Source organism: Canis aureus, chromosome 15 (genome assembly GCF_053574225.1).
Source record: "Canis aureus isolate CA01 chromosome 15, VMU_Caureus_v.1.0, whole genome shotgun sequence".
In the NCBI taxonomy this organism is placed as follows: Eukaryota; Metazoa; Chordata; class Mammalia; order Carnivora; family Canidae; genus Canis; species Canis aureus.
This window is the reverse complement of record NC_135625.1, coordinates 57,224,890-57,251,133: the sequence shown is the minus strand read 5'-3', so window position 1 is coordinate 57,251,133 and position 26,244 is coordinate 57,224,890. Positions and strand designations below refer to the sequence as shown.

The 26,244-nt window shown below is 39.1% G+C and overlaps 1 protein-coding gene across 1 annotated transcript in view; it reads left to right on the top strand.

The window, feature by feature from the left end:
* Positions 1-26,244, top strand: part of DGKI (diacylglycerol kinase iota) — a 429,239-nt gene that overhangs the window by 180,997 nt on the left and 221,998 nt on the right. Inside the window, 4 exon segments of the mRNA XM_077850064.1 lie at positions 1,177-1,251; positions 2,591-2,647; positions 10,635-10,700; positions 23,249-23,320. Coding sequence (XP_077706190.1) covers positions 1,177-1,251; positions 2,591-2,647; positions 10,635-10,700; positions 23,249-23,320 — 270 coding nt within the window.

Below are 26,244 nucleotides of genomic sequence, written 5' to 3'. Positions count from 1 at the left end.
TCCTCTCTCACCCCACTGCTCATTTTTTTTTCTTTATTGTTAGAGGAAAAATACACCTCAAAAGTATTCTTATTGTGCATTGAAACTATACTGTCTGTCAGGCCAAACTGTATAATGCAGACAAGCATGAGCTCGGAGCCAGACTCCCTGGCTCTGCAGTATCCTAATTATGAAACCTCATGTGCATCACTTACTATGCTGTAGCTTTCTCATCTATGAAATGGGAGTAAAAATACTACCCATTGGGGTACCTGGGTGTCTCTGTGGTTCAGCATCTGCCTTTGGCTCAGGTCATGATCCCAGAGTCCTGGGATCAAGTCCCACATCAGAGTCCCTGTAGGGAGCCTGCTTCTCTCTCTGCCTGCATCTCTGCCTCTCTGTGTCTCTCATGAATAAATAAAAAAATAATCCTTTTTTTTTAAATAAAAAAAAAATCCTAAAAATAATACTACCTATTTCTTAGGGTTGTTGAAGGTTAACTGAGTTACTATTCATGAAGTGCTTCTGAGTGCCTGAGTGACTGAGAACTACATTTGTGTTAGTTGTTCCTGCTCCTGTTATTACTGCCTATTGGTATTACCAGGTGTAAGTGTTAGGGTGCTCTTATTACTTTGCTGAAGATTTGGGTAAAGACCCAAGTAGCTTAGTAGAGATTTTGTGCCTGGGATAGAAGCCTAAAGTGATTGACCCCTTGAAATGTCGATTCCTGGCAGTCACTAAAGAATGCCTATTTTGAATTTAGATTTAATTCTGCATGTTGGTCGGGCTGCTTAACTAGCAGAGTAAAAATATAAAAAGACAAAAACAAAAAGAAACCTACTAAGGAAAAAAAAAGAAACTTACAAAAGAGGAGGATACTAATGCTTCTGTTGTTCAGTTATAAAACTTAGAAATGACAGAAGAAAGAGCCTGGTCCATATTATATGCTCAATATATAGCAGCTATCATAAGTATTACATTTTGGAGAGAAAATCTAGCCCCCCCACCCCAAGTCCTCGAGATATGGAGGTAGGAGGTGGGTTGAGGGATTGAAGCTTGCCATATTATCAAATGTTTCAGATGATGTTTTAAATTTGCTTATGTTTGTCTTCTTTATGTATATTCTCTTTAATGCCAAGGGACTTTTCAGAACAGACTGTTAATGTTTCTTCTTGTATTTTGAATTGAATGTTGTAGAAATCGGCCCTGAGGAGGAAGTGTGCGGTCTGTAAAATCGTCGTCCACGCTGCCTGCATTGAACAGCTAGAGAAGGTGAGACAGCACCACCTGCTGCAGCGTGGGCTACATTGCAAGTGTTTGGGCTTCTAAGACCAGGTGTCAGTTCCTATTGCCAACTTTTTCGAAACAATGCCCTTTTAAAAAAACCTGAAATACCAACATTGTTACCAGATTAGTAATGGAAAAGCAGTGCTTAAGGTTAATTCGCCCTATTGTTTGCTGAAGGTAAATTCGATAACATTTTATGTTGCTTCTTGGGAGGAGGAATGGTGAGGTTAGAGGGAAAAGCCTGGTACACACAATTTTTTTTTTTTTTTTACAGTGACAAAATTGTTATTCACCCATAGAATTTTCCACCCATAGAATCTTTTTTTCTTAAAGAAAAAAATCTATAAGCTCTTTAAAAATCATTGTTTAGATTCGTCTGACCTTTGTGAATTTCTTCTTCTTAAAGTAGCTACAAGGAAGAGAGTCCGGCCAGAAGCCAGCTCTCTGTCCTTTCTTGGGGGGCAGCATGAATGTGTGGGTGGGATGGAAGTAACATCTCCCCGGTGTCTTGCCTCTGGAAGAAGTAGATTCTGCGGTCCATTTGGGTATTTGCAGGAAAGGGGAGGTTCCAGCTGTGAGTAGTCTGTTGGCCTCTTGCTCTCCTCTCTTTCCACCTGTGAGTGTCTGTGTTATATGTTCTTGAGCTGCCATGTGTGAACGTGTTGAAATATTTTCATCCCCTGAAACATTCGTTATTTTCATGAACATGTTACCGATTATTGCTAGCTGCTATTTTGTAGGGAGGACTACTAACATTTATACATATATGTATACATATACATATTTTTTTCTTCTTGCTGTTCCAACCCCATTTACTTATGTCCTCTTTCATTTCTATACTCCTTTCACCTTATCAAGTAACTAAAGAAGATGCACATATTACCAGGAGACCTGCCTATCTAAAAAAAAGGCAGTACTGAAGACTTGAAGAAAAATTTCTGTGTGTGAATCATCATCATCATATTAAATATTTCTCAAGTTTATGTTGTCCTACTTTTAAAATCTGAAACATAACTGGGTGATTTCAGCTGCCTTAGATATTTTCTTTACTCTTTATCTTTTTCTCACATTTATAGTGTAAGGGGATTATTGTTTAAAGATATGTTGATTTCATCAATGAGAATAAAGAGACGTGGATTAGAGATAGAGGATCATCTGGGATCTATATAGATTATGTAGGGTGATGATTTCAAGTGTTAAACTGTGTTCCTTATTCTTTGGGGCTTTTGTAGTCTCAATATGTGTCGCTGTTGATTTGTTCAGGTAAGTCAATCTAGTCTGATGCGTATCCCTAATGTAATACACTTTTCTTTTTAAATGACAGATTAATTTCAGATGTAAGCCAACATTTCGAGAAGGGGGCTCAAGATCACCAAGAGAAGTGAGTGTTTCAGAGCTCGACTTTAAATACCACCTTTATTTCCCATTGACTTACTGGATTGATAGATATTCACCAGTAATTAAATACCAAAGTCTAGCTCCCTCCATTCCATATGGGTTTCTCGTTAATACATCAATAAATACCATCAGTAGAATCTCCCAGTCTCTTCAGCATGTGTATATTGCCTTTTATTATTCTCATGAAATGCATTGGGGAACTAAGGTTTTCATGAGCAGGTGGAGAGGCAGTGATAAATTTGAAGAGGTAAGAAGTAAATAACATTTTATTGTCTTTTGGTCCATTTTAATTCCATTTTTCAATTTTGAGGGGGGTAGAAGCTCTTCAGGGGGCTGCATGGTTATTGAGTATTCCCACGAACACGGGAGCCAGGTTGATTTCTATACCAGTCTAGATGCTGTGTGATTTGAGACATCCTACCTAATCTTTCTGAACTGCAGTGTTTTTACCTGTTAAGTCAGTAGGTAGGTAGGTAAATGGAAGAACCACATTCAGTGCTTAGTCCTTAACCTCACAGCCCAGTTGTGAAGACAAACAGCTAAAGAGGAAATCATAATGAAGAGCAGTTGCTCTGTTGGTGGTAAGCAGACGGGAGGACAGGAGGAGAGCTGCACTTTGGTCATATTTGTTTGTGTAGCTCTTTTCGAGGAGACTGAGCACATGAGGAGAAGTTAGAGAAGGTGAGACGGTTGGTAGAGGGTCTCAGCCCTCCTGTGCTATCCTGGATAGCCCAGCTCCAGGCCCCAGATTGCACTCTCCAACAGGCTGCAATGAACAGAATCCATCCTTCTTAGAAAATTGTTTAGGTGCCTAAGTGTTACCGTTGTATATGGTGCTCTCCGTAAGAGAAAGTGCGATGTGTCATTTTTGTAAAATATACTTTCTCCATTTCACTTACATTCCCAATGAGATTATTTTCAATTCCACATATAGATGTAGCCCCTTGGAAATCTTCCCAGCTGGTGCACTCCTCAAACTAGCTCTGTGTACTGATAAATAGGCAAGAGAGGTAAGGCACTGGAGAATGGGCTTCCGGGAAGAGGTGGCAAGCAAACTGAGACCCAGAGGAGTTATCTAAGTGATGGTGTGTGTAGGGGGAGGGTGGTTAGGAGGTAACAGCCTCCTAGACAGAAAGAGCACATGCTTCCAAGCTCAAAGATGAGAAAGAACGTAACAGAAACGTGAAATCTGAGGGATAAAGCAGGGGCTGGGACACAAAAGTCCTTGTCACTGTGCTACAAGTTTGTTTTATCATCATGGTAATTTAGGTGGAACACTAACTATTTTTTAAAATTTATTTATTTATTAGAGAGAGAGAGAGAGATGGGGGAGGGGCAGAAGGAGAGGAAGAGAGAATCCCAAGCAGACTCCCTGCTGATGCAGGGCTTGATCTCACAACCCTAAGATCATGACCTGAGCCACATCAAGAGTCAGAACCCTAACTGAGTTACCCAGGTGCCCTGGGGCATTAAACTATTTTAAATGAAATATATTATTCTGGCTACAGTGTGGAGGGAATACCATACAGTTCAAGAGCAGCCATATTGGAGGCATGGAGAGAATTTAAGGAGCTCCTCTAGTGGTGATCTGAACTATGAGTAATATTGATTGGATACTGGACACGGAGATGGCAGAGCCCAGAGTAAACCAGTCTTCTGGCCTGGAAAGCCAATGAAACATTGGAAAATGAGTTGATCTGAGGATGGGTTGGAGAGGTAAGGTGATGAGTTTAGAGGTAGAATTTTCAAGCATGCAGTGTCCTTGAGCCTCAGTTGGAGATGCCCAGTAGAAAGTTGAATGGATATATGAGTTTGGAGCCTATGAAGATTGGGTTAGAGGTAAGACATTTGTGAATTACTAGCACATATAGATAGTAATTAAAGTTATGAGAATAGATGAATGTGTAGAAAAGGAACAGAGAAGTGTGAGTACAGAGAGGGTCAATGACATCTTAATGATAATGAAGAAGACACTGAAAAAATAATGATCTTATTGTTACTGTTACAAATACAAGAAGATTGGGAGAAAACATGGGAGGAGGTTAGTTTGGGAGTGGAGATTATGGAGCGGGGAAATATAGTTGTCCCTTTCACTTGTCTTCTCCCACTGTATTTGGCCATTATGTCAGCAACAGGAAGGTGACAGGCCATATATAGGGTGAGGAAAGTGCAAAAGAGTGATAGGCTTGTGGGTACCCTCAATGCCATCCAAGTGCACAATAGCATTGGCCAGAAGAGAACTCAGAGTTCTAGTGAAGGGAAAAATTCCTATAGGACAGTAGAAGGAATAGTTTTGTGTTTTTAAGATGAACTGAATACTTTCCAACCCAGGATCCATATGTCTACGTTTAGCTCCCTGTCCTTTCATTTCTCTCTTTCTCTCTAGATTGTGTTTATAGGTACTATTTTCTAATGCAAGGGGTTTTATATTTTTTTTTAGTTTTTAGTAGTGGTATCACTTGTCTTCTGTGAAGCCAGACCCTCCTCCACAAGTGTTTTTGAACACCTGCTCTTGTCTTTGTAACAAGGACTTGATATTTCTTCCATTCTCCACCAGTCCTCTAGGTTATTTCCATCACCGTAAACATGCTCTGACATCTCCCATCTTAAAAATAAAACAAAAATATTTCTTAACCATCAGTATCTTAACTGCTGTTTGATTCTCAGTTTTGCATTCACTTCTAAACATCCAGAAAGTGTTGTCTATATCATTGTTTTCATTATATCACTACCTAGTCATTTTAACCTGTTCTCATCTGGTTCCCACTCTATCCATTCACTGAAGTTGCTTTTTTTCAATGTTGCCAGAATCTCCCAGTTACCAAATCCATTAGATGTTTTCTGTTCTTTGCATATTTATTCTTTCAAATATATTCAAATTATTCAACCATTATTCAACCATTATTCCACCATTCTTATATTTCTCTCCTGTCATGACCTCTTTCCTAATTTTCCCCTTGTTTCTTTGTTTTTTTTTTCCCCCCTTGTTTCTTTGGAGCGTCCTTCCCACTCATTGTTCACTCCTCCCAATTCCTATGTAATCCTCTGGGCTTGGTACTTGGCCATATTTTCCCTCAGTGCACTCTTGTTGGGAGATCTCATCCAATTTCATGGCTTTAAAAATCACATCTGAGCTGACAACTCCTAACTTTACGTTCTGGTCCACACTTCTTGGAATTCCATTTGACATGTCCCTTGAATGTATCATGGCCATCTCAAACATAACACATTAAAACTAAACTCTTTATGAACATCACCATAAAATCTTTTTTTTTTTTCAAATTTTTTGCACATCAGAAAATGAGATAGCTATTGATCCAGCTCCTCAGTCAAAAAGACTGGGAGATCATGGATTCCTTCTCTGATGTATTCAACACATCTAATTCATTTGCCAACCCTAACAATTTTATTTATAAAATATATTTCAAATCATCTACTTATTTCATTTCTGTTAGCACCCTAGACTAAGACATCATGATGTCTTTTGACTATGGCAATAGCTTCTTCATGATTCCTTAATTTTTCCCTTTAATCCATTGGGATTGAAGAGAGATCTTTAAAACAGAAATCCAATCCTGTAATTTTTTTTTTTAACTTAAAATGCTCCACTAGTTTTCATAGCGCTTAGAGTATAACCCAACTCTTTGTCTCTACATGAGTTGTCCCTGCATGAGTTGTCTCTGGAAGACTAAGCCCTGCGTAGTCTTGCCCCAGCCTACCTCTCTAGAACAGGTTACTTCCTCCGAATAGGTTACACAGTGTTCTTTATCAAAGCACCTTGTTCTGCCCCTTTAGAGCACCTTGTATGTCATAATTATCTATGGGTAGTACTCCTCTGCTTGTTTGTTGTCCCCCTGAGGTCACTCATGGAATTTGTCCCAAACTCACTGTACCAGGACGTAGAGGATGTGATCTGTTGACTGTCCGTTGACTGAAAGCATTGATAAAGGAGTTACTTTCTCCCTCAATGCCTAAGAACTCTTGTTCTAAGAGGACAGTTTGAAGATGAAACTCATGGTAGGCTATGACTCACTGGAGATTCTTAATTAAGAGACCTCAGGTAATTTACCGAATGTCAATGGAAGAACAGTCACCTTAGAAATAGTTTGGCCTGAGTTCAAATCATAACTCTACTACTTTTCCACTTTGTCCTATCTCAAGTGCAAAGACCTAGAGCAGGGACTGTTCATTGCTGTACCTTACACTTTGTGGAATGTCTGACACGTGGAAGTTTGTTAATGAATGTTGGTTGGACTCCTCTAGGCGAAATCTTTCTGGACCTCAGTTTTCTTAGCCATATGCTATGTAGATTAGGTTGTAATTTCAAGATTCTTTCAAGCTTTCTATGAATAATGTTAGGAATTGAACTTAGTGTTTGAAAATAAGTGAGCAAGTATGTTATGAATGTCTGCTAACAATACTGAATATAAACCCTGAATTAATGTATCACTCAGATTTTAACACCCATAAGTAATAGCTATTTCTTTGCCCAGTACTTGAAGATAGTGTATGAATAATTCAGAGATTATTGACAAGCAATAAAAAGATGTCATGGGGTTAGAAGCCTTGCTTTGCTATCTTAACAGCAGTATGTCAACACTCACATTTTCAGTGTAAGGATTTCAAGTCTAATTTCTACTCCATAATTTAGGAGATGTGAATAATAATCAAAAGGAAAGATGGTGAAAAATGAAATTGCTTGGGAATAAGGATCAGAAAACAGCGTGATTCCATAGAAACTGGGCTTTTCCCCCGATTAATACGGCAATTGATCCATAACTATATGGTAACTATATGATTTGGTCATCAAAAGGTTAGGTTCAGAATTCCATTCTACTCAACACATATTTATTGGATGTTTGTCCAAACTGTGTTAAAGCAGCAATAGAAAGCATTTATGTTAGGCCTAAGAAGATCTATTCATAGAAGGATCCTTGACCTGTCAAATCAGAGCTACAGATGGTAGACAGTTACTCAGTTTTTTCTCAAGGAGTCCTCCTTTTGTTTCACTTACTTTAGCTGTGCCTTAATCTGTGACCCAATTTCTAGGAAGAATGATATTAAAAATATTTAACAACTTCCTGAGTCATATGTTAATATTTAAATAAACAATTTAAAACTGTTCCCTTTTATTCCCTAAACAGATTAAACTACGTGGTTTTATAAATCTGCTTACCAAATGACACATGTTGCAAAAGAAATGATTCATTAAGTCAGTCTTATAATTTCTAAATAATTGTTGATTTCTGGAAATTGTTGGTTTAATCTTTTGATTAGAGCTGTCACTAGCTAAATAACCCCATGATTCAACCCAGATTTCATAAACAGTTGCATCAAATTCGTCCAACATTTCCCTCCTTAAATTGATAGTCATTAGGTGATTTATAATCTCCATAAGCAGAGAATTTCCCTTATCATCAATGATATTGTTCATTTTCCCACAGCTTCTGCTAAACTAACAGCAATTACAGTAAATTTTTCTCTTATGGTATTGTGTGACACTCCTGTGCATTCAATATTTCTACTATTGACTGTCATTGATATCATTTATTGAAGGTGCTTGATCCTGAGCTTTCAGAGCAGAGGAATGGCATAGCAGCATAGTGGTTAAGAGCATAGGCTCCGTTGCCAGCCTGCCTGGGTTTAAATCCTTGCTCTGAACCTTACATTTGAAATAACTGCTCCATAACTTAGTTTTACAATCTCTAAAAGGAGCATGATAATAATAATTCAAGCAACACCCTCTGATAACGTGCCCTACAATGTTGTAAACTGAGATATAGTACTGTTGGCAGCTGGCCCAGTCCTCTCCAGCCCTGTTCTTAAGCAGGCAGTGGGCTAGAGTTCTCATCACTTGAGTGGATGGAAAGCTGAAATGATCAGCCTCACCTGTGAAGTAGAGAGGTACAGGGTCCAGCAATTTCATTCCCTGTAAGTGGTATGGACACTGATTACTGGGTGGTTTCCTGACTTGCTGCCACTGTTCTGAAAGCCACAACCAGGTAGGGGACCCAACATTGTATGATATTTAAACTTGCACAGAGAGCCACCATCAGTTGGGCATAGCCTAGTCTTCTAGGGGGGTAGGGGAACCCAATGGCATTGCTCAGGCAATGTGGTTTGTTTTCAAAAGACAGCTCATTGGAACAGAATCCCAGAGACCTGTTATGCCAAAAATTAACATTTTTGTTAATAATAAGGGTAGAAATGGTTTCCAATATTGAGGGGGTGAGGTGAGGTGGGGGTGCTCTGGTAGTTAGGGAGGAGCCACAGGATGGTCAGGGAACTAAACTAATTTATCAACCAGTATAGGAATGTTTCAGTATTTTAATGACTCATGGGATTTTTCTGGTATGTACTGACTGAATAGCACCTCTACTCATATAAATTCTCATGAAAATTGAAATCATTATTACATTTAAAGCATTTTAAAAAGTGCCTGACACAAGTTAGTATTCAAAAATATTATTATTAGCTTTTTTCTAAGAACAATATAAGAATTGTGTCCCTGTTTTATTAAACTGCCTCAGTGGGAAAAGCCAGACAAAAAATTCGACTAATTATTTATATCTTATTATAGTTAAAATACATTATTCCTTCAGGATCTATAACTTGAATCAATTTGACATTATAAAGAGAAACAGAGGTGGCATTGTAGAACTGATGCTTATGTCTGTTACAGGTGCCTTTGTTACTCTCACTTTCATGTGTTGATAGAACTTTTTCTTTTTCCTCAACACGGATCTATTTCCTATATACTTGTATACCTAAAACGATGCCTAGCAGGTAGTACACATCTAGTGAGTATTTGCTGAGTGACTGAATATACATTTAAGGGCCTTTTAAAGGGAGAAATATGGGTTGTAGCCCAATGATAGACATGTTAGTGTCAGGTCAAGTGTTTTCTCAGAAAAAGGCAAGAAAAAAAAAAGGAGATAATTTCTGTATATTGGTCTAAGAAGGACGAGTTATATGTAAGTTTATTTCTGCCATAGGGCCTGAAGACAACTTTCTCTCCTATAATATATCCTAACAGCAATAGTAATGGGGCTACTGAACTCCTGGCCTAGAAGTGATTGTCTATTTGGGAAGGCCAATTCTCAAAGATGAGAATAGACTTTAAAGCAGATCTAGTTTCTAGAACCCAACGACAGTTTAAGCATAATGTCATTGCACAAACATCATGTCACGATGGGGCCACATCTCTTGCCTCTGTCATCTTTCTCCTTCAGCTTTTCTTTTCCTTCACTTTAGCTAGTGAAAAATTCTCATCCTGTATGTCCTGAATGAGGAGGTCTGTTTCTTTCTGAGAACTCAGTTTCTTGAAGCTCTATCTAGCATGGATGTTAGGTGCAGTGCCTGCCTGGCATATATAAAGCATTAAAGACAAATTTGTTTTTATAAGTTTTTAAAAGATTTTTATTTTATTTATTCATGAGAGACACAGCGAGACAGACAGAGACACAGGCAGAGGGAGAAGTCCCGATGCAGGACTCCATCCCAGGACCATAGGATCACGACCTGACTAGAAGGCAGATGCTCAATCACTGAGCCACCTAGGTGTCCTGATACATATTTGTTTTTAAAAATGGATATTATTGCTTCATCTTATCTCCCTCATCTTCTTACCTCTCTGAGGATATTTCTGTTATTTCCCACATCAGCATAGCCTTTTACTAGGAAGGAAGCAGAGTAAGAGTGCAATGTTGTGGCCATGAGGAAGACATGGCAGGAGGACACAATGAATGGTTTCTATAAATATGGAAGGTGGCTGGGCATGGGAGTAGGTTCAGTTTTCTAAGTGGATTCATGTTTATTGTTAAACCAATCATACACACACACACATATTTGGTTTTGTGCTGATATGGGCTTAGGTTTTGGTTTATGGGAATCTATATGCTTAACATTTAAAAAACTAATAATGAGGTTTGCCAATCTAAACATAGTCATTTAATTTTGTTTTCCCACAGAACTTTGTGCGTCATCACTGGGTGCACAGGCGTCGGCAGGAGGGAAAATGTAAGCAGTGTGGTAAGGTAAGGGGCCCAGCACCTCATGGCCATCACAGGAGGCTACCCAGGCCTTCATAAGCACCCGAGGTAGATGAGTCCTCTCACCTGAATCCAGTGCTCAGTACGTCTCTTCCTTTCTGAAAGGCCTTATTTCTCCAGGTCCCTTTTCTTAAGAGGTGTTTGAGTTGTAGAACTCCCTGCAAGAGGCAGGGGTCTTAATACAGGTATTGGCATGTTTTAAGGGAGATGGATACACTTGTACAGTGAATTTCATGGTCAATGGTTAAAAAAAAAAAACAAAAAACTTCCTATTTTGTTAAAACCCCCTCCTGAGGACTCCTAGCCTGCCATATTCCTTGCTCAGCAGAAAATCAGTGAGTAGCACTACTTTTGTTGACACATTATTGTGTTTGGGCAGAACTCAACCCAGGAAGGCAACACAGAAACAAGAAATGTGTTGCTCTCTTAGGCCATTATCCAGTTCCTGGAAAGAGATAGCCTCTTCACTTTGTGGCTGTTTATGTCTACTCTCCCTGTGTGACTGGTGAAAGGCCTCTTGGTGTACAGGGCCACTGGGCAAAAGACGGTGGGGGAGAGGGTAGGTCCCATGGCCACATGCTATAAAACTCCATAGATTCCACAAGTTATTGACTTCAAGAGATTTGGGTTATGGCTTTTTTTATTGTACAAAGAAAGGTCTGCCTTAGGAGTAAAAGGACCCTCTGGGAAGGTTAAACTGACAGTAAGACATACTACAAAGATTTTTTTTGGTAATCAATAGTAAGCTGGGTTCAGTAAAGGGCAGTTTTGATTTGGTAAAGCAGGATAACTTGGGAGTATATATATTCTTCATCAATTAATTCCCAATTTGTTTATTTATTCACATGACTTTTTTTGATCAAGCACTGGGATGAGCTGACCAGCATAGCATTTTTGACAAAAGAGGGCTGCAAGGAAATACTGGCTATCTGAGGTAGGAGTGTTGAGGGTGAGTGAGAATTGGAAAAAGTTTCACAAATTTTACTGTTTTGACCGGTGCTGGAAAGAAAATATCATACTGTAGCTTCAAATACCAAGTTTTTCTTTGGAAGGCTACTTGTCTTTACTTCAAGGGTATTGCCCTCCATTATAACTGGCGTTATCTCCTCAGTTCACAGTGACTTTTAGTTGGTTCCTTTCTAGCTTATAAAAAGGACACATGAAATAGGTTGAAAGGGGAAGAAAGTAAAAGGAAGATGAGGAGGAAGGGAGAGTAGAATGGTTTTTATTTGACCTTTTACATGGTTAGGAAGAAGTCCTCTACTCTTACATGACCTTCCTTCATTGGGTCCATCTACCCTACTCTTTCTGGGGTTGCCTTGGGGCTCGTAGGCTTTATCTTACATAGTAGACTGTAGACTATCTACAACTTTCCTGAAAGAAAGAAAAAGAAAGAAAGAAAGAAAGAAAGAAAGAAAGAAAGAAAGAAAGAAAGAAAGAAAGAAAGGAGAAAGAGAAAGAAAGAAAGACGAGAGAAGAAACAGGTAGGTATTCAGGCACAGCCAACTTTGAGGTTAGATATGTGAATAGTAGGAAGGATCTGGATGAAGAAGCTCTTTGCCTTGCAAACATATCTTCACTGGATAGCCTAGTAGCTGGCACCACCCCCAATAACTTTCAAGCCATAATAGAGTTGGAAGAATTTGATTAAAAAAAATCAATAAACATTATATTTTGGTTCAGGTATCCCCTTGTGTCAGTCACATCATGCTCCCTTTTCTGGCCTTGTCTTCCACTGGCTTGGTCAACCAAATGGGGAAACTGGACTCCCTGTACCCTGGGATGCTGTGACCATGTCTCCTTTGCTTCCTCTGTTCTCAGGCAGCAGTCTTGGAGTGCTTATGGCTATTAGCTGGGAAGTCAGTGATCCCAACTCTTCACGTAATGTTCCCATAATAATATATTACTATATTCATCCCCTGTGTATAATCCAGCTGCTTATGACTTCTCAGAGACTCTAGGAGTTATAGGATGGGATGATCTTGCACCTGTGTGTCTCACCAGATGGTAAATAATCTTTCTTTGGATCCTGGTTTGTACTCTGGATTAGAGGACACAGAGAGAGAGAGGGAGAGGCAGAGACACAGGCTGTGGGAGAAGCAGACTCCCCGGAGAGAGCCTGATGTGGGACTTGATCCCAGAAATCCCAGATCACACCCTGAGCTGAAGGCAGACACTCAACCACTGAGCCACCCAGGCATCCTGGTTTTTTTCATAGTATTTATTTCCCCACCCTCTGTCTCATTAAAACCTCCAACGTACTTGCCATTTCTTGACACCCATTTCGACACAATGTCATTGATAGAGTGAACCAAGTGGTCTGCAGAATGTTCATATGGCTCAGGTCCCTTTGCACTACATTTGGATAGGATTCAGAGGAGTTAAAAGCCCTGTTAACTCTACCAAGTGAATGTAAACAGTTTTTGATTCTCTTTTCAGAAAGGGATGGAAAATAATTCATTTGCCAAATCAATGGCCATATGTCATATACTCAAGATCAGAAGATCCCTGCTTTTAGATACACTGGGTTGAATTTGTGGTAGTCCAGAATTATCTCCAGTATAATGTCTGGTTTTGTAGGAGCTCATTAAATGGCAATATTTTAGGGACTACCACCATGGCTTCCTGTAGTCTGTATGGGTGGCATGTAAACAGGTAATAATTTTTAAAAACATAAACACAATACTATTACCATAACTTAAAAATTAATCATTGAATATCACCTAATTGAGAATGTGACATTGGTTTTGATTTAGATATGACAGGGAGAGTGGTTTATGGTTTCTCTGGGGCTTGAGGCCTCCCTATGCCAGCTCTTGCATAACAGGCCAAGAAACCAATAACTGGAGTTCTGCTGAATATACCAGATATGTTTACTCCAATTACACAATTAGGGAGCAGGAAAATTAATTCTGGTGGATTTGTGAGGCTAGTAGACTCTCTGTGAACCGGTCCTGGCCCAGGACTTTTTTTTTTTTTTTTTAAAGATTTGTTTATTTATTTAGTAGAGAGAGAGAGAGAGAGAGAGAGAGAGAGAGAGGCAGAGACACAGGAGGAGGGAGAAGCAGGCTCCATGCCGGAAGCCTGATATGGGACTCGATCCCGGAACTCCAGGATCGCACCCAGGCCAAAGGCAGGCGCTAAACCGCTGAGCCACCCAGGGATCCCCAGGACTTTATTTTAATTGGACTTCGTATGTCCCTACTCTAAAAGGGCACCAAGATGTTGCTTCATACCCAGGACCTTGGGTATACAGATCAACTTGGACTCTTGTCCAGTAGTCTTCAGAATGTTTGGATATTTCTGCCACCCAAGTGTATGACTACCCAAGTAAATGTCTATATCCTCTTTTAGAGGCTGAGGAAATGTTGCCATAGACCCCTACTATGATGTTGCAGGATTTTTCTCTGGTAGACTCGCTGTCTCTAATCAGTGAGTTTTATCTTTGAAAACTGGCTTAAGTCCAGAAATGAGGCAAAAGATTATGACCTGTGGGAGCATTGGTCTTCATATCTCTTGATTCTCCATTCTTGATTTCTTGTGATTGTTAGATTGAAAAATACCCGTTTTATCTGTACTCCATCTTGCCTCTAGGGAGTTATTGCTGTATTAACCATTTGATAGCTCTTTGTAGGTCAAGCCCCCTTGGCTTCAACTTCAATCTTGCTGTGATTGTACCCACCTTGCTTCAATGGCTAATTGCTGCCATGTGGTCCTATTATTTTGGGATTCCATAGCCCTTGTTGCTGTCAGAATGCTCATTCTATAAGGCATTTCCTATCATCAGACCTAATCTACAGAGGAGAGCTTCTCAGCAATGATGGTATTCTTCTTACCAGCTTTTGTTGCTTTTGTAAGGGGAGTATCCTTTACCTCCTCTTGCAGAACAGAGTCCAGTAGTGGATTTTCCAGCTGTACTTAATATAACAATTCTATCATGCCTATTTCTGTGAAATTTTCACAACTTCCTCTATCATAGCAATCCTGGCATTTCTACTTCACTTTAAACCCTCTTTATTCAAGTTTTCAGAATGCCATTGAATATTAGCATCATCTTCTGGGGTTCCTGATAATGTGTTAAATGCTCTATTGTAGAGGAGTGCTCCCACATTGAGAGACGTCTTTATCCAGCTTAAAGTCCTATCCCCTTTTATTCTGAACCCTCAGATGCCATCCCATATACACTTTCCCATTCCAGCTGGTAAATACTGGTTATGTCCTACAGCTAGATCTTTTGAGATGAAACCTGTTCTTTTTTTTTTTTTATTTTTATTTATTTATTCATGATCGACAGAGAGGGAGGGAGAGAGAGAGAGAGAGAGAGGCAGAGACACAGGCAGAGGGAGAAGCAGGCTCCATGCACCGGAGCCCGACGTGGGATTCGATCCCGGGTCTCCAGGATCGCGCCCTGGGCCAAAGGCAGGCGCTAAACCGCTGCGCCACCCAGGGATCCCGAAACCTGTTCTTTCTTAATGCCCATATACCTCCCTGGCCGGGCACATTGATGTGAAAAGTTATTAGGTCATTTGAAGTACTATCAGGAAGTGTAATGTAACATGAGATGGTGTTTGAAAACTGGAACAAAAAATAGTCCTCATTAAGTACAGCAGGAAAGTCAGAATTGCTGTGATAGAGGAAGAGACAATCAAAATCTCACAGAAATAGTGGCTCTATTAGGCATAGCTAGAAAATCCATCAGTGGACTATCAAACCCTTAAAATGAAGTCAAAGCTATTTCTAGGCAGCAGAATCCTTTCTTTCTCTAAAGGCATACATTTTATGGTGATGCTACTCTGACATAAATTCATGAAACCAGGAGGGACACAATCTAACTAATTTTGGCAAATTTTCTAACTCTCTTTCTCAGCTGTCTGGGGCTGTTACAGCAAAATAGCTTAAGTTTGCCCAGAAAGAAAGCATCGTTAGTTCTGCCAGCAGAAGAGCATTTTCCTCCATTAGTTAAGGGTAAAAGTACAGCCAATTATCTCCTGGAATGTCATACTGTCAGCAAGATTATAGATTATATGGCTTCTCAGAAAAGCTGCAATCATTTTTATTTGGTAACTGTAGTAACATCAATCCTATCTTTGGGAAAAGTTGTTTTTAAACAAAACAACCTGCTTGGTGAATATTATCAGTGTTACAGTTTTATTGGTAAGTATCAATTATGAGACAATCAGATGAAATTAATTTTCATGGATGATCATTACCATAATTGTAGCTGTTTGTATCATTAGGAAAATACTTTCGTGTAAAGAACTTCCCTGGTATTTTAGGACAAAGATATAAACCCAACAGGTAATGTTTTTTTTTTTTTTTTTTTTTTAGGTAATGTTTTATATACAGTTTTGGCCATATTGAGTATAACTCCCAGTATCTGTATAAGACATTTTTGTCCTAGAATAAGGATAGTCATAAAACTATGAAATATAAATGTCACAGTTAAAAATAGTTGACATGTAAATTAAAATGTAAATCAGTAGCCATTGTTATAGGCTTAATTCTAATTATTTCTTAATTGCAAGGTCCTAGGTTAAGCTGTTTCAATGAAGTCATCTGTCTTTGAAATGACTAAGTTCTGTAAATCAAGTCTTAGACTCTTCAGACAGCCTGACAAGTTCATGGTAGCAGTGTTAACTTTACTAAGATGACTGTGCCCTAAATTGTGCTTCCTCAATTTATGATCTGTAGTTTATGACAAGAGCCTTCAGATAAATTAATGGCAAAAACAGAAACTGTGAGGATAATAAGACTGATTTGCACTGATTAATGCATTGTAATTACTGGCAACATTAGAATGGAAGGACGCAGAATGTTTTATTGAAAAATAATAAAGTGTCAATCTGTGTGTAAGTCAGTGATTACTTTAGAGCAAGAGCATATTATCGACAATAAGGGCATTAATAAATTTTCAGAGCCTTTAATTAATACTGCAAAGTGTATTTTAATTAAACCCAATAGATAAGAATATAAGATAATTCTAATAAAGTCACTAGATTCATAATTTGCAGTGCTGTAAGAAGCCATAAAAACATTGCTTTCCATTCATAAAGACATCATTTGTTATAATTCATTTTAGATGACCACATAGGTTTACATTTTGAAAATCTTGACTATTGCTACAAGTTTAGCTTTATTCCTACAAATAAGCCTAGTAAAATCAGTAGAGGAAATTTAGGAAGTTCAGGTAAATTAGATTTTCTATGAGTAAATAAACTGTAATGCTGCATAAACTAGAAAATTAATGCTGCCATTTTTTTCTGTACTTTTTGTTTCCTTGAAGTACGGTTGACATGTTATATTAGTTTCAGGTGTACAACATAGTGATTTGACAAGTGTGTATGCTATCCTATGATCACAAGCATAATTGCCATCTGTTACCATACAATGCTATTACAAACGATTGATTCTGTTCCCTATGCTATGCTTATTATTTCTGTGACTTATTTATTCTGTAACTGGAAGCCTGTACCTTCCACTCTCCTTTACCTGTTTTGCCCATCCATCCACCCACGCACACCCCTGTCCTTGGGCAACTACCAGTTCTCAGTATTTATGAGTCTCTTTCTGTTCTTTGTTCATTTGTTTTGTTTTTTAGATTCCCCAGAAAGTGAAATGATACAGTACTCGTCATTCTCTGACTTATTTCACTTAGCATAATACCCTCTAGGTCCATCCATGTTATCCCAGTGTCAATTTCTCATTTTTTTTTTATGGCTGAGTAATATTCCATGTTCTTTTTTATGGCTGAGTTCCTTCTCATGGTTGAGTAATTGTGTGTGTGTGTGTGTGTGTGTGTGTGTGTGTATGTGTACATCTTCTTTATCCATCCATTGGTAGACACTTAGGCTGCTTCCATATCTTGGCTATTATAAAGCTGCACTAACCGTAAGGGTGAGCATGTATATCAATACTACTAAATTTTCACCATTGGAGGACCAAGGAAAAAGACATATTATAAAAATAGCCCAGTATCTACTGATTCACATTGTCAGGCAAGAGTACACATACCAGTAAAAAGACTGGACTAAATAGTTTGCTGAGGGGAAAAAGTCAACAAGTTGTATATTGTAGGAAACGGATTGGTTTATGGTGGTTTTGTTAAAGACTAAAGGTTGTACTCTGCATAGGGCAGAATTAGTCCATGAGTCTCTAGATAGTTGGTTAAAACAAGTGTAATTTCTTTTTATTAGTCAGGAAAAAGGTTTTAGATTGTTTAGATTAGATTGGTGTGGGTCTGTGCCTGGGTCACTCAAAGGTCATACAAGTACTATTTTTCATTGGCTAAAAACATGTTTTCAATTAGGTTGGTGTGGGTCTACTCTGAGGTCATTCAGAGGTCTTAGTTATTTATCAGCTTCAGCTGGTGGTGCTCAAATGTCATGGTTGTTTGTGAGCCTAAGCTGGTTAAAAGCATTCATACTGAAACAGCACAACCAGTTTGAGATCTTTAGCGAGGTTCTGCTCTGATTGATAGCATTTCCTTTTTCATTGTATTGAATCACTGTGGTATTTGTATTCCATTGGATAAGTTTATAAGAGTGGTATAGCAGTTTATTTTAGAATTTCATTTTTATTTTCTAGAAGTAATGAACTTGCATCTGATGAAGATTTTATTTTATTTTATTTTTTTTGAAGATTTTAGATATTAAATATAAAATGTATAAAACTAGACATTTGTCAAAAATTATAGAAAGTACTTGAGCAAAAATGCTTCAAGTTCTCTGTTTTGAGATAAATATTGACTTAGTCTTATAATTCCCTTGGGTTTGCCTTTTGCAATACTTTGTGAATCTTGGACATGGGAGTGGATATGTAGAGGTTTATTTTGTTTTTGTTGTTTAAAGTTTTGGAGGCAAGAGCAGTATCAACAATACTGTTGGATAAAACAAAGTCAAACAGAGAATCAGGCGGTGGTCAGGAGATCCCCTTATTCAAACCTCAGTAAAATACATAAACAGTAAAATCATTTGTTTGTTTCAAGTAAAGCCCTTCGTTTCTGGTTTAAGCCAAAGCTGTAGAACTGAGGGCCATTTGGTATATGCCCTAGACTGCAGAAGAAAAAGAGACAGCAAAGCTTTAGATACTTTAGATACAGAAGAAATATTGTTTAAACTTTATTCCAAGGACTCAATTTCATTAAAAAACTCAACCCCCCAAAATAAATGACCTTATCTCTCAGGGTTCATGGCATTTATAATTCTGCAGTCAGATCCAAAGCATATGACCTCACATCCCTATTTTACTCTTTGATAGTGATGAACAAAATAGCCTTAAAAATCATAGTCAGCTGAAATTCAGTAAGGGCATCTGTCAGTACCATGATATTAGATTTGGGCCAGTATTTAAAAATGGGTAATTAGGAATCTGGCTCTTTTTGCTGTGATCCCGGCCAAAATCTCCCCATTGCAGGTGGTCTGTGAGAACTTGGTTCATGAAGGCTTTGATGTGGTTCTATTTATGTCTCTATGTTAGACAATAACCCTGAAGCCGTGGCTGCTGTGACTCTTCCAGACCAGCATCCAAAAACAAAGCACAGACCTCGTTTCTAAGAGACCTACAATTCTGTATGAGTGCAGTGCCCAGAGCCCTCGTTGTGGATGGCCTTGCTGTTTGTTTCTGGTATCAGCTTGGCTGTTGAGACTACAGCCTAAGTGGGCTGCATCTGTTTCGCTGAAGCCAGAAGGCCAATGTTCAGTAGAGGGGTGGGCTAATACACACACTCAATACCATCAGATACAGTGTCACTGGTCCTATCAGTCACTGCAGAGCTTCATCAGCAAGGCAATGGGAGAGGTTCCTGTTGATAGATCTTAGCAATAAAAGTATTCCTTCATTTATATTTGCTGTGTTGTAAAGATCTCGCAGATAAAATTGCTTCATTGTATACTTAAAACCATTTTGGGGTATAGAAGAAATTTGTATTTTTTATTTTCATTTTCAGGTGAAGGAAGAAATCTGAAGGGTTAAGTGATTTGTCTAAGATCACCAGGCTAATAACTATTAGAAGGTCCAAGGACTATTCTGTTTTTCCATCTCTCTGTCAGCTTCTATTTGATATTCAGTCATCTGCTGTATGAATTAATAGAAAAGTGGCTGTGTAACAATAGCATTTAAGACTGTTTACCAATACATCTGACAGCAGCATTCAGACTTCTGGTTGGCTACTGCTGTTGCATCACTGGTTCTACTATACTGATGGTCAGCCATGCAGCTTGTCAGTGTCACAGACTTAACAACTGACAATTAGAATCCTTGTATGCTTGCCCTGTCTGTAGGGGTTGGAGGAAGATGCAGGTAGGGGCGTATTTTCAGGTGGTTTGCGTTAGGTTTTTAGGGTCTGGATAGCATAAAATTTTTAATTGGATCACGTGGTGGCAATGACTTTCTTGTTCAATTAGAAAACATAACATGCCAATGATTTTCAAAAACTATGGTGAATTGTAGAGACCTATTAAGAAATATTATGGGGTGCCTAGATGGCTCAGGCAGTTAAATTCCAACTCTTGATATCAGCTCCAGTCTTGATATCAGGGTCATGAGTTCAAGCTGTGCATTGGGCTCTGCACTGGGCTTGGAGCCTACTTAAAAAGAAAGGAAAAAAAATTACAAGGGCTTCTCTCAAATTCATGTACACATAAAATAACCAGCAACTTAGGGTAGCTGTTCATTAATGCTAAGGGGAGGACCAAAATAAAAGGCTTACAATTTAGCAGGAGGGATCACAGTGAATTGAAGTGATCTTAGAAGACTTGGATTTTTGTAGTGGAAGTAAAATTCACATGCCATAGGTGATACAGTGGTGGGCATTCTGGATGATGGTTTGAAGATAACAGAAAAAATTGGCCAAAACATGGAAATGAATAAAGCATGTTGGAAATGTAATTAAATTAAATTAAATTAAATCCATTCCTCTAAACATGGGAGTTTATAATAGGGTGACAGATTGATGTTAAAAATTGGGAAGATTATGGGTGGCTCTAAATGCCAGTAGGAATAGTTGATTCTGTAGCTTTGAGGAAAGAAGTAGTTAGTTGAGTATTTTGAGCATCAAAATACTTCTTACATCAGCATGTAAGAAGTAGCATTTTCCCTGGTGGCTGTGCCAGGATGGAATGAAGAAGCCAGGGGGAAACAGACTATCCCAAGAGCAACAAGTTAGCAAATGGGGCAGACATCCAGATGTGAAGTGACCAGTTGAAAAGCCTGCTGTCTGCTGCCTGTGAGGAGCAGGCTGGAAGGACCTAGCCATGCAGCCAGGGCTGGCTGCAGGAGTCCCTGTGCAGACACTGCACCAGCTTTAGTACACTTGCTCTTGGCTACAGCTTCCTTCCCCACACAGTTACAAATGGTTGCTATGGCTCAAAGGGAAGTTTTATTCATCTCTCTTTTACCTAGTCCATCAGGAGTAGCCTGAGAGATGATGGGGAACTTGGCAAACACCTCCCGTATGAATTCATTTCTTCCTATTTGGTGCCATCTTGTGTCACATTGACTCATCTTGAATCGAATTATATCACGTTGAATTGAAAGGACGTGTATGCCTAATCCTTTGGCCCCTGGGCTCTGTGTCCTCTCTTCTAAGCCGTGTCTATCAGGCAGCTCTCTCAGTGCTGGGGGATGTGTGGGTTGTTGCTGGCCGTGCAGCAGTGAACACCACACCTGTCCTAATAATTGATCCATATGTGTTTTACAAGTAGTGCTTCCTTTTGGGAAATGATAGTATCACCGACAGAAGGAGGCATTGTTTGGGAGAGGTGAGTGCGTTAGGGTCCCCAAGACCACCTGTTTGGAAGATTTGCTAGGAGTACAGGAATCAGTAAGTATTATGGCTGTGATTTATTACAATGAAAGGCCACACAGCAAAATCAGCAAAGGGAAAGGCATATGGGGCAAAGTCTGGAGACAACCAGGTGCAACCTTCTAAAAGTCCTTTCCTAACAGAGCCACATGGGTTGTGACAACACATGTGAAAGATTGTCTCCTAGTCTCGTTAAAGGCTCAGTGCCCAGCGTTTTTACTGGGGGTCTGGTTGCATAAGCACCTCCTGCCTGGCACACACCCAAGTCCCAGACCTGCTAGAGGAAAGCAGGTGTGCAGCATAAACCACATTGTTTGTACCAACACATTAGATGTAGTGAGCCACTCTGAGCTGTTTGGGAGAATTGGGGAACTCTCTTGAAATCCAAGTTTCTACATACCAGCCAAGGGCCAACTTTGCGAGCTGGCCTTATAAGGAGAGTGATCTCCAGCCTGCTGGGTCAACCCCCTTGTTCTTGGAATGATGGCTATCACTTTAGTTGCTGAGAAAGAGGGACTGGTGGAGAAATTTTTCAAAATCCATGAAGGTCTGATGTTAAGTCATGTTTCTGGAAGTGAGATTTGAGTATGGGACAAAAGAAAAGGATTCAAGGAGGAGTCAGAGCATAGAGGGCTGAGAGCCATCCTGGTTTGTTTTGTGCAGGAGATGAGAGAAGCAGATGGAGAACATGAATGTGCTTTAGGAACTGAAGAGAATGGAGAGGCTCAAAATGGAGAAAGTGCTCCATAGTATATAAAATACTACAGACTGGTAGAAATTCTGGGGACTGCAGAAAAGTGCCATTGGGAATTCTTTTAATAATGTGTAAATTGATTTTTTTTCTTACAGTGATCTATACACATTAAGGCAAGACTTTTTCAGCCAGGACCTTAATAGCTTCCCTGCCCATTACATCTTTGTTTTCTTTTGATCACTTTACACAATCCTCTCTTCAAATGTTTTTTGTCATTGCCTTGCTTTAGTTTATTTGGGCTTATAGATGTCACAGGCAGATAGAAATGGATAAGCTTTGGGAGGACTAACCAAAGTTCTTTGAGCATTACTGCCTACTTCTCTCTGGTAATTGACAGCAGCCACCAAAAAACATCTCTTCTGTTCTTGATGGATAAGTAATTCTGTTTATTCATTTAAGAGGATTGTGTTTGCTATTCCATTAATCTCATTGCTGCTTGCCAGTGAAAAATAAAAATTGAAAGCTGATTATTTTGAGTCCCAAGGGGATGGAGAAAGTGTTTGAATTTCCTACAACACCCTTGGACTCTACCCAGACCCTGATTTCTAGGTCCTAACTCTGATATTTAATTTCTCTCTTTGTGGGTTCTTAGATGTTCATATCGTGCAGAACCTCTGAGGTGGATGCTCATCATCACAAAGAACCATGTGACCCAACAGTGGCTTTCCTTTTACTTATAATAAAACTCAATCTGAACCACATTTATTTGGGGAAAAGAAACAACTTTTTGTGGCTGACTTGAGTAGTTAGTGGCACAGCAAATACTGGTGCCTCCTCTCACATTACAGATGATTCAGGAGTGAGAAGTTCTGGGACGGTGGAGGTTGGAGGACACAAGTGCTAACTGTGGCATTTGCAGTGCTAGTCACCTTGAGTGGTGGGCCACTTCTGGCCTTACTTCTTTGGACTTCAGGAGGGCGAGTGTGTGCTGTGATTAAACTGGTTTTAAATTCTCTATCTCTTGTCCTAACATCCCAGGGCTTCCAGCAAAAATTCTCCTTCCACAGTAAAGAGATTGTGGCTATCAGCTGTTCCTGGTGCAAGCAGGCGGTAAGTTTGGGGATGAAATAAAACAAAGTGGGCTCATGTTTTATCAAAGTAGACTTACATCATTACTTGAGTTGCTGTCTATAAGTGGAAGGTTCTAATTTATGTATTATTTCTCTCACCTAGGATCCTTGAAGGAAGAAAGATAGATTAAAACTATAGAACTATAGCTTATATGACCTGGGAGAAACTAGAGAGGTCAATCAACCCCTTCATTTATGTACACTGAAACCTAAGATCAGAGACTGGGAAATCCTCCCCTGGTTCTCACCCTGGGTCTATAGTCGAGGACTTCTCATCCCTAGAACGTATTTCTTCCACCACACTAGATTGTTGATAACTCCTCTATGGTTGGATTTTGCAACATTAGATAATCTCTCTAACACTGGAATCCAGCCATCTTGCTTCTTCTGTTTTTTGATGTGGGTGACTTTTATGGGGTTGCGTTGGGGTCAGGGGCAGTCCTGTACTCTCTTTAGGCTTGGATCTGGTTACAGCTGTGCAAATGCTCATTGAAATGTAACTCTTCTTTATATTTGGGCATATATATTCATTAGGATCCAATGGTAGTTTCCCTGTTTTCCTCTTTTATCTATCCTTTATCCATTGTTTATCTCCTCTGTTCCAACCAGATGGTTCATTTTCTTGTTTGCTTATGCACCTGTTCTTTTTTTTTTTTTTTAAAACAGATGATGCTAACTCATGGGTTGGCAGACCGTGGCCCATAGGCCAAATCTGACATGGCCTGTTCTTATAAATAACATTTTATTGGAACACAGCCATGCCCATCCATTTACATATTGTCTATGGCTACTTTCATGTTACAACAGCAGAGTTGAGTAATTGCAACAGGGACAGTATGGCCCCTTAAAGCTAAACTATTTACTAGCTGGGCCTTTTGTAGAAAAAGCTTGTGGACCTCTGCTCTAATCTCTCAGTTCACCTACTTTGTTGAATGACTGTATGACTGTGGCATAGAGTCCACTCATTGCATAGACAACCTGAAAAGAAAGGACTGCGGTGTTCAAGGTAAGTTAAAGTTTTGCAGGAAGACTTCAGCCCTCTACATACATCAGATTTAACTAGCCAAATGAGCACACAGGGCAGGAGCAGATGCATTTAGTTGAAACACATAAAATTGATATTTTTTGTGGGGCAAAAGCTTTTAAATTTGGGAAATTTTATGACATTTGACCTATATCTCTCTAGCATAATTTCCCTAGTTCCCTACGTATCAAGAGAACCTACTGTCACTAGGTAGGGATGCACTAGTCTGGAAAGTTCAATGCTTACTGTATCCTCATCCTGCCACATTTTCTAGGCATTTGCATCTCCTTTCAATTAATTTTTACACAAATAATCTTTGTGCTTCTGTTCAAGAACATGCTCATAAATGAGCATAAATGACTCATAAGGTCATTCTAGTCCTTGAATGAAACTATGCCATCAAGGCAGTATCTCCACCTGGGGAGAAAGAAACTGATTCAGGTTTCAGGTGTCTCTAACAGCATCTATGCTGTGAGTTTCCCTGATCTGTTGAGACTCCACGTGTGGGATAACATCATTGATAATTTGAGCTCCTATGGACTACATTGGCTCCACTCCTGTAGCAACCAGGCTGTAGTGAGAGGGTTTCTTCAGCATCCATTGATTTTGGGAACTCAGTCTTACTTTCTGTGAAGCACATGTTCTCTTGTCACTAATTCATAGTCCAATTGAATCATGTTGTAGATGATTTTGCAAGAAGATGAGTTAGTGACAAACAGTTAAATGACAAAAAGTTAAGACAAACCATTTTAAGACAAATTGCATTGGGGATATATTTTAACCCTATTGGTAATCTCTTCAAGAATATCTGATGTCAAAAAAAAAAAAAAAAAGAATATCTGATGTCAAACAAGTGCTGTCTGTAGGCACTTTCTGCAGCAGGGGAAAAAAAAAAAAAAACTGGGTCCAAAAGCTAGGTTTTTTGGTTTAGGCTCTGACTCCACCTTGTAAAAATTATGCATTTTTGGACTTTATCTGGATAGCTCTTTGTCTGGGTTGGAGAGTACTCAGGTATAAATTGAGAGTTGAAAGACTGTCTCAGAGATCTTGACTATTTTTTTTAAAGATTTATTTATTTATGATAGACATAGAGAGAGAGAGGCAGAGATACAGGAGGAGGGAGAAGCAGGCTCCATGCCGGGAGCCCGATGCGGGACTCTATCCCAGGTCTCCAGGATCACACCCTGGGCCAAAGGCAGGTGCTAAACTGCTGAGCCACCCAGGGATCCCGATCTTGACTATTTTAGAAATGCAATGGGCATGCAGTTAGGGGTTTATTTGAATTGCTAAAAGAAAATCAGTTTTGAAGAAGATATTTAGGTAATGTTTCTCCAGTATATCACTGTTTGCAGATCACAAATAACTGGTGGTAGGAGAAATTACTAACTTATTTTGCATTCATACTTAATTAGTAATTTGCTACAGGATCATGTGAAGATAGGCAGAAATGAAGACAAATTCTCTCTCTGACACAATTGGGATGGCCATATTTGCCAGGTTTCCTGAGACAGTCCTGATTTATATTTGTTGTTCCAACATAATTTTTATCAGTGCTCCCTTTCATTTTTAAAATTGTTCCTGTTAAGATGACACATTATGCTTCCATTAAGTATAATGCAGTAGAAACTGATGTAAAAGTTTTTAAAAATCATGGATTAAATCTTTAAGGCCCCAATTGTTGCATAATGTGGATTTTGTTTCTTAGGAAAAAATTGTTACCACACATCATTATCACTTTACACTCAGAAAATGATGGTGACTCAAGTCCATTGGTGCAGAGTTAAGCCACTAATCCTGAGGTATTGTTATGATCACCAGTCTCCATTTACTTTCTTCCTTTCAAAAACAGGAAGCCTTTTAGACTTATCAAGTGTGGTAGG